Source organism: Gallus gallus, chromosome 14 (assembly GCF_016699485.2).
Source record: "Gallus gallus isolate bGalGal1 chromosome 14, bGalGal1.mat.broiler.GRCg7b, whole genome shotgun sequence".
NCBI classification, from domain to species: domain Eukaryota; kingdom Metazoa; phylum Chordata; class Aves; order Galliformes; family Phasianidae; genus Gallus; species Gallus gallus.
The window spans coordinates 3,165,458-3,174,954 of NC_052545.1; the positions used below are offsets into that span (position 1 = coordinate 3,165,458).

General features: G+C 50.4%; 1 protein-coding gene across 1 annotated transcript; it reads right to left on the reverse strand.

Moving 5' to 3' along the window:
- Positions 1 to 2,271: 2,271 nt before the first annotated feature.
- LOC101749834 (orexin receptor type 2-like) lies at positions 2,272 to 4,381 on the reverse strand. The gene has a single exon (NM_001365182.2). It carries the CDS (start codon positions 4,139 to 4,141, stop codon positions 2,813 to 2,815), a length of 1,329 nt encoding a protein of 442 aa, NP_001352111.2. The 5' UTR covers positions 4,142 to 4,381; the 3' UTR covers positions 2,272 to 2,812.
- Positions 4,382 to 9,497: the final 5,116 nt, after the last annotated feature.

A 9,497-nucleotide genomic window follows, 5' to 3' on the forward strand; every position in this document is an offset into this window, starting at 1 on the left:
ACCTTGAATGCCTATGAGTACGTCTGGAGTGAGATGTTTGCATGGCCTGGAGGACCCTCCATGTCTTTTTGGGCATAAACATAAGGTGTTTTATCAGATGGGGGATGGGGGGAAGTTGATTCCCAAGAAGCAGAGATTTCAGCCTGCATGAGACACACAGACACTGCTGTGCTGCACAGCTTGGCTCAAGTTAATGGAATCACCACCAGAGCTGCTCACGGGATGCAGTGCCTTTTGCATTGACGTCACCACTCCTCATTTACCCAAGGTGATGGCGGCCAAAATCCATCACTACCTGGCAGCCACTGGGTAAAAGGAGCCAGGGCTCCCTGAGCAATGGGTGGTTCTGCAGACAGGGGCAGATTGCACCCGGATTGGATTCAGAGAAGAGAATAGGAAACAGACTGGAAGAAACTGACCTTTGGGCAGGGACAGCAGAGGGGCATGGGGACATTTCTCTGCAGAACAAACAGGGGAGAAGCAGCTGGAGAAGGGGTGACAGAAGGAGACCATGAGGAGTTCAACCGAGCAGTTTGTCTTTATTATAGGAAAATGAACACTGAATGAGACCAAAAAACAGTACATTGAAGAGTATGAAGAGATAACTCCGTGCAGCAGGAGGGGTATTTATCATGGTGTGTCTTGGAGGTCTGTGTGGTTGGAAAAGGGCCTGGGCATTTGCTGTCAGGAGGGAAAGGCACAGGAACCTTCAGGAGAACCTACGGCCCCACTGGGTCTCCGTGGAGGGCAGAGAGACGTCCAGGGTGGGACTGAGGGAGCAATAAAATTCCAATGGTAAGTTTTGTCAGTGTGGGTTTCTTGCATCTTTGATGGCATCATCTGATCCAGCCATCCTCAGAGCTGCCTGCCGAGTGGGGTGCTGCTGGGCTGGTGTTTCCATGTCCCTTTCACTGCAATTTATTCAGGACAGGATTAAACACGTTGGTCAGGGCAAGGTGGGGAGGTCTCAGCGCCGTCACATCTGGTCTGTGGGCGGCAGACATCCATCCCCAGGACCTGCAGCAAGCTGACAGTGCTCCTCAGCCCAGCACACTGTGCCAGTCCTAAAAATGTGCCTTGAAAGAGGAAATAAAATCTTCACAGCTTTTCCTCCACAGCTGCTAAAACACCGAGCAGGGGGTATGCTCCTATATCACCTGCAAAAATGCAGATGATCTCATCTGCCAGAACACATAAAAGATATTCCTCACGCAAAGTAAAGCTGGCTGTTGTAATTTCTTTCTCCTTCACACAAAGAGGGAATACAAATTGCAGATGGTGCTGCATTAAAAAGGAATCTCTTGTTTTCTGAGCAGATAATTAGCAACGAAAAATGTTTGTTAACAAGCATTAAAAAGGTGGAAATCCTGCTGGCTAGAATGGCTATTTTTGACCTCTATTATTGTATTCTTTTGTGTGAGCAAAAGGTTCCCTAAAGGACAGGAGGATATGATCTGTGACTTGTATTTCCACAGACATCATTCCATTGTTCAGCAGTAAGAAAGCCTGTGGTCTTCCGAAGTCCCATGAGATGCAGACCCAATCCTGGGCTGCCCAATGCCTTCTCCCTGCAGCTCCCACCCAGAGCTCAGCACTGTGGCACCAACGTTTCCACAGCCCCTTATGCACAGCCCCGTGCAGACACAGAGCAGAGGCTGATCTGATCCTTCCATCCCTGTGGGTCACAGCTCACTGCTTTTCCCTCTCACCTGTTGCCTGGTCTGGTGTGTTTTCATTCTGAGATCTTTGGGAGAAAGGTTTCCTTACAAATACAGATGCTCGTTGCAATAGAGTTCCTAAGCTTTAGTGAGGTCTTTCAATGCTAACATAATAAAAATATAGCGTTTATTTATGGAGACCTCTTTCAAAGACATGATGGAAGAAATAGGTTTTAACTTACTTCTGATCCTCAGGAAGAAAAAGCACTTTGATTCTGTCCTTCCCAAACAAATAGCATTGCATTATTTGCTTCTGATTTTATTAGCTATAAAACATTTTCTATTTGTATTTTCACATGCCGATGACTTTGTTTGGTACGGACACAGCAGAGAAAGAGCTGGTTTTTCAAGTGCAAATCATGTTAATAGAAGCCCAGTTCTTTCCACTCCGTGCACAGGAACACAGCTGTAAGAAAAAGAGAGCCAATCCCAACAAATATTTTCCTGCTGCATTTTCTACATCACCTCCAAGGCCACACTCTCCCTTCTGAATTTCCAAACGTGGAGTGGCAATGGTTGCTTCAGCACTTCTGGCACCGTCTCTTCATATCAGGAGAATTTATTTGCATGGTGTAGTGAAACAATATGGTCAGGCAATGAAATCTCAAGTGATAAAGAGTGTGAAATCCCCCACTAATTTTTTATGACACTGTTCCTAGCATTTCTTCGCTATTTGTGATGACAACTGACATCTTTGCAGCAGAGTGCCTGTCCTGGCTGCTTGCTATCAGCACAGGATGAGCAGCAGCAAGCAGTCAAATTACTGCTGTATCCCAATGGCTCTGCTGTTATGTTCGGAGATGGAGCTGCAGAGGAGAGCCCCCCCATATTGAGGAGCTGCTCTGCCTGTTGGGGAACAGGTTGTGCAGCTGGTTGTCCCTGGTGAAAATCATTTGTCTTAAAACTTGATCTGAGTTAAAATATGTTATATTTTCCACGTGTTCTTCTCTTCTTTCCCTGTCCGAATTTTTGAGCTGGTGGTGGGAGTGCTTAGAAGAAAGTTTTTTTTCCATCATTACATTATCTGGTTCATAAAGACCTTTTAAGAGTCCTTAAATGCAGAGGAGGAAATAAAGTGCACTTCCTGAGCAGAATCATAAGGAAGTGTTCTCACTGGAGACAGTGTTCAGAGGCGGGTGCTGACAAGACTTCAAGTATCCACGCTTGCTCTTAGTGCCAGAGTCTCCCCGGGCCCTCCTGCCCGTGTTAGGTGTGGCAGAGCGTCCTTTCCTTGCAGGTTCCATTGGGCTCTGGTAAGAGAACAGCTCTGGGACAGAGGAATGGGTTGTCCCTTCAGACAGAGAGAAGTTAAAGAGAGAGATCATTCTTTGGTGGTATTTGCTCTTCATTTCCTTGGCTGACCTGTAGAGGTTCCCAACAAAACAATAGCATATAGGGTTGAGGCTGGAATTGTTGAGGCCAAGCCACTGGGCGAAAGGTCTGAGCTGCAGGATCCAAGGAGAAGGAGTCACATCCTGCAAAGACTTGGGGATGTTGAAATCGATCCAGATGTCCATCAGGTAGACGGGCAGCCAGGAGATGGCGAACAGCAGGACCAGGGCCACCACCATCTGGGCTACCTTCTTGCGAATCTTCAGCCTGGAGGCCGGCAGCGAGCGGTTCAGGGCACTGCTCTCCTTCAGCTGGCTGCTGCGGCTCCACAGCCGGCGTACGGTCAGGAAGCAGATGACCATGTTGAACAGGACAGGCAGGCAGTAAAGGGCACAGAAAAGCAGAAAGTTATAGGCTTGCTTGAGCCTCTCTTGAGGCCAAATCTCCCTGCAGATGGAGAACACCAGGGGCAAGCCCTCCACTACCCCAATCTCATCCCGTCTGTTCATGAAGATGAGGGGCATGCATATTCCCGAGGATAGCAACCACACCACCAGGATGGCGCTGAGGATCCTCTTCTGGGTGAAGAAGGAGCGGGCATTGAGTGGGTTGTGCACACTGTAGTACCGGTTCACGCTGATGACAGTCAGGCTGAGGACGCTGGCAGAGACAGAAACAGCCTGGATGAAGGGCACAGCCCGGCAGAGGAAGTCCCCGTACACCCAGGCTTTGTAGATGAGGTTGCCCACGGTGATGGGCATGCAGACGCACACCACCATGAGGTCGCACACCGCCAGGTTGATGAGGAGGCTGCGGGTGGCACTCAGGCTGGACACCCGGCTCCGGCGCTTCCGCGTCAGCACCCTGATGGACATGATGTTTCCCACAAAGCCCACCACGAAGGACACGAGGTACATTGCAGTCAGGCTGATGGTGATGGGCTCCTTGGCAAAGAGGAACAGCATCTCCTCCAGCTCTTCCCAGCCCAGCTCCTGGCTCCCATTCCAGAGCCCGCCCTGGGTCTGGTTCTCCTCCTGCCACAGTTGGAGCAGGCTAGGGGGAACACCGGGGGTGGCGGCAGAGGAATTCATGGCTGAGCCCCCCCCGGGGGCTAACAGGGCAGAGCCTGCCACGCTGCTCTGAGCACTCCGGGCATGTCTACCTGGGACCACACCTGCAAGAGAGGGTGCATAGAAAAGGGGTGAGAGCGAGCTGCTGCCCCGATATTTTCCTTTTCAGGGGAAATTGCCTGTCGGAAATGGCTTCTCGGTAACTTAGTTGAGCTGCGGCTGTGAGCGGGCGGCCCGGGAAGCGCAGCGCGGCTCTGCGGGCACCGGCTCCGTGCTTGGCCGCAGGGGGACGAGAAGAGGACGGCGGGCACCGCATCCCCCCGGGGAGCAGCCCCAGCCACACCGGTACCCTCTCGTCCTCCCGGCAAAGTTGCATGCCACGCGCTACCAGCCCCGAGCACGGGCTGTCCCCCCAGCCCCGCTGCCCCGCGGTTCTCCCGGTTCCCCCCTCCCGGTTTTGCCCCGGTCCCACGTCGCGGCGCGGCGGCACTCACCGGGCGTAGGGCGGGCAGCGGCGGGCCGGGATCCTCCCGCTCTGCCGGCCGTTCCGCCTTGTGCTGGCAGCGCAGGACCCGCGGGCTCACACACACACTCACACTCGCTCGCATACACACGCACCCGGACACACGCACCAGCGGCACCGCGCTGCCGGCGCCCACCCCGCGCACGGCGGCACCCGCGTCCCTCTGCACTGACACGCACACACGGAGCCCTGCACACGCACGGAGCACACGCAGCCCTCCTTCAGCCCGTCCTGCAAGCCGCAACACCCCCACCTCCCTCCCGCACACTTCTGCGTTGTTGCACACCAGCCTGCATGCAGACCCTTCTGCAGACTCCTCATCCATCACATGCGCTCCCAGCACACACGCAGGTTTATAGATCCCCTGCACTTATACAAACACTCTACAAGCATACTGTGCACCCTAACCTTGCCATACTTCCTCGCACGCTCCTTTCTACAGGTGCCTCACAACCCTCTTCGCACATACAACCTCTGCACACACGTATTACCCTGCACACCCCTCCCTGCACACCTCCTCCCTTTGCACTCCCCAGTCACGCTCCCCCTGCTCATGCAAGCACTGCTCACCCTTTGCACTCCCTCTTTGCTCCCACACACGCGCATCCTGTGCACCCCCTCCTGCACGGACACCCCCTTGTCCTCTGCTGGGATTGCTGGCTGGGTCCGAGCTGTGCCAGGCCGTGCTGTCCCAGGTCATGCCGAGCCAAGCAGCGTCATGCCGTGCTAACTTATGCCGAGCCGAGCAATGCCAGCCGCCCCTCCCGCCGGGGCCCCCGTGCCCGGGCCGTGGTGCTGAAGGGACAGCTCCGCCAGAGGGGACAGCTCCGCCAGAGGGGGCAGGGAGCGGGCGCGGCCCGTCCCCCCCGGGACCTTCTCCTCCGCCTCGTGTTCCCTGGCCTTCAGAACAGGGCAGCGATGCATCCAGGCGCTTTTGTAGCTACCTCTGGCCTAAGACCAATTCCGCGCTCCTTTTGCACCCTCCCACAGAAGCCAGCAGCCTGTGGTTAACACCATGTCGTGTGTTGGTGGGAACACACTTGAGCAATGAGCACTCAGGACGAAATGCAGCTTTGTGTCTTTTCTCTTACACTGGAGGAATGGGACAAATGTTCCATAGATAATGTCACTTGAAAAAGTTGAAGGGCAAGGTTGGGGAACCAAGTTAGTTTGTTAAATGAAGCTTTAGACTTGGAGGTAATCGGATGATGCCAGTGAATCACTGAAGAAAATGTTTGACAAGATGAACCAATACTTCTGCCTGAGGAGTTTATTTTGTGTTTTCTTTCATTGCTTTCTCTGAGAGAGAGCAAGGTAACAAACGCAGGCTGAGTGGAGGCTGTTTGTCACTGAGTGGTGGATGCCCTTGATTTCAGTGGGAAATTCTCCATCCATTTTATTCTATTTATATGAGTGAAGAAAGTAAATATTTTTGGTCAGCCTGACGTGAAGTGAAAGAAAGATCAGCAGTGGAACAACATTGGGTGGGGGAATGTGATCAGCATATAAAGCTCTTCTGCATTAGAATGCATTTGCTTTAGGCATGTGACTATTTATTCCCTTATAGTTTTATGTATGTGTATTTATAGATCTTCAGAGACAAACAACTTCTATAAACTAATTACAGCGTGTTGCCCAGAGCACAAGGTACACATTATTCTATGCAGCGAATTGTCCAGATACTCACATGGATACCTAAAATCTGCTGCAATTTCACAGCTGCTCCACAACCAAATTGATCTATTGCAAACAGGCAACAATAGAGGCCAGGTTGAAGCTAGCAATTGAAAACCTCCATGCACCCAATCCCTTGCCAGCCGCTGCCCAACCTTTGTAAAGTAGATTTGTCATTACAGGCAGAAAACAACAGAATGGAGGTGTTTAAGTCAACAGTTTTAGAAGGGTATTAACAGACTGCAAGAGAAGAGAGCAAAGAAAGGTACTGGGACTCTTTAAACATCTTTTGTTAAGGTTATTGCTTTGCAATTGTTCAATCTAATAAATGCAGGTAACGTTATTTTTTTTCCCCATGCACTTTATTTGTAACCTGCATGATTTACTGCTAAGGAACTTCCAGGCTAGATTACTGAGTTGATCAGTTGTTTAATATAATTAGGATAAATCTGCTTTTGCATCCATTGGCACAGCTTAGAAGTGCAAAGTCATCTCTAACAACAAATCACAAATCTATATGCTGTATACAGCAGTTAGAGAGGACAAGGTCATTCCTTATAACAAGTTCATTGACTACAAGAAGTTCAAAGTCACCAAATAGCTCAAGATGGGGAAACTCCAGCAAAAAGAAAATTCCATACTCTTTTCACACTGGTTCCCCTCTTAAAGAATGGCTTTGAAGTAAAAGCTGAAACAGGAGCCATCCTTCACCAGTAAGGGCAACGGACTGGACTCTGATTGTACAGCAGCGTGCATCAGAAATAACCCACTGGTCTCACCAGAGTTACAGCTGTGAAGATCTGACCTGAGAGGAGGTGTGAGTCAGCCACTTTGGGGCTTTGCCAGAATCTCAGAAGAACTCACAGCAGCTCCCAGGCCTGGCACGTCTGCCCAAACCTGCTCTGCTCACTCCACGTCACAGTCCCAGAGTGGGGTAAATTTAGCATAGCTGTCTCAGCACAAACCTCCCCGCTCCCACTGCAGCACAAGCAGGAGCTGTGCTGATATGTTCTGACTGTGCCAGGCCCAAGAACTGGTATACATTAGAGAAATCCTGAGGCTTTTCTGGCTTGTACTGGTGACCAGATGGACTGGCTCCTCGTGAACGTGAAAATGGAGAAATTCCACTACAGCTTGTGTACCTTCCTCATGTAAACCTTTCTCCCTGTGGAGTACAGGGAGGGTGATTGGGCAGCTGGGCCACTGACTTTGAGAAAAGACAGTGAGCTGGGAAATGCTGGCACCAGTGAAATCGATTCCCTTTGGTTTTAATGGAAGGAGCTGGTCAGATTGCTCATGAAAAGCACTGGATAAAACCCAGAGTGGTTCATCACTGCCACTTAATCCTCCCATCTCTCACTCTTTGGCACAGAGTTGGAAGGACTATGGGGAAAGGAAGCTCAGGAGCCCTTACACCTGCTCATGCTGCCAACACTCCTTGCTGCCTCTCGTGGGCCACTGCCACCCAGGAATCCTGCACATTTCTAATGCGTGATATGCATGACAGTAATGCTGAAACCTACCTCTCTGCCTCTTTTACCATTAGGACAAAGCAGCAGTGTCACTGTTTGCTACCGTTTATTGAACAAAAGTGTCCATCCTCCTCTGGGACACTCGCTTCCAACAAGAAAACTCCCCAGATCCCCAGCACTGTCAGTTTTCACAGAATCACAGAATTCTGGGGACATCTGAGCTGAGATTGCCGCTCCCTCTGCTGGTGGCTGCTTCTGAACCCGCGGCAGAGCTGCTCCAGCATCGCAGTTTTGGTGGGCACACAAAGACTTTCCAGGCACCGCGGCCCAGGTCCTCAGCATCACTCTGACATGGAGTTCACTGATGCCGGCACGTTGACGTGGGTGTAGAGACAGGAAGAGATAAGAAGCCGATGCAGTGCACCAAGACAAGGCACAAAAGATGTCAAGTGCACTTCAGAATATTTGGAACCACAATTGCAAAACAAATAAGAACAACTGGGAATTAATGTTTATTGTTTGTAATCACTCTAAGGAGAGAGAAAACCTTTCTTCTCTCATTGTTCTTCCCCTCTCAATCAAAGAATGAAATGTTTAAACTATTTCTAGGGTCCTTTTGAGGATTTTAAATGAGGAATGTGTGCATTTTTCTGCCTGGGAATATTCACTGCTGTCTGTTTTCATGAACAGATACGTGCCAACTTCTTTATCTTCTGTCCTTGTTATTGGAAGCCTCTTAGATTGAGTGCTTCAGAAATGTAGTGGCTGAAATGAAAAGATAATTTTGTACAGAAGAATTTGTCTGATATGATGGGCGCTCACTCAAGAACAATGGGACACCATTTTGGTGTAAGTGTGATTGAAAATCCGTCTTTCTGATATACTTGCTTTTGATTTGTACAGAAGGACAGGCAAAAAGCAGACTGGGGAGTACAGGGCTGAATGTACCCCTGATGGGACCTTGTTTAAAATAAAGCCTTGTCTCGTTAAAGGGAGAGTCAATGAACGGAGATAAGAGATGCGAGGCACTGCACAGGGTGCCCAGAGCAGTGGTGGTGCCCCGTCCCTGCAGACACCCAAGGTCAGGGGATGGGATCTGAGCACTGATGGAGCTGTGGGTGTCTCTGTACATTGCAGGGAGTAGGACCAGATGGTCTTTAGGGGTCCCTTCCAGCTCAAATGATTCTGATGCTACACACTGCACAGCAAAGTGGTTTTTAGGAGAGATCAGTGCTGTGGATCCCTACATCATAGCCCAGGGAATTTTCTCCCTGTTCACATTTGGTGTGGAGGTCTCTTTCTTTTGCTCAGAAGAGGCCACATCAATCCTTAGGAAAAATTAGGATCAGCCTGAAAGCAAGGCCCACGTTAAGCAGATTTGGCTAATTGTGGAAACCTGCTGGTCTGATCAGGTTTGTGAGTCTCCATTTCAGTCTCTTTCGGTCAACGTAGTTTGCCAGTGCAGCTGCTGAGAGGATAGGCAGATAAAACCATATCAGAGCAGGGGCTGCTGAGGCAGTCTGTCCTCACACCTGAGCGCTGCTAGAGCTGCACAAAAACATCGCTTTCCCAGTGCTCAGTAGCTGGGTACAACAAGATAAGAAAGAGCTCTTTACATGACAGAGCTTTCTTGGCTCCATCAGCTGATTGCCAGCTGGGGGAAGACTGACAAAGGCCTTAAATTTGCCACAGTTTGCCTTTCCCAGCT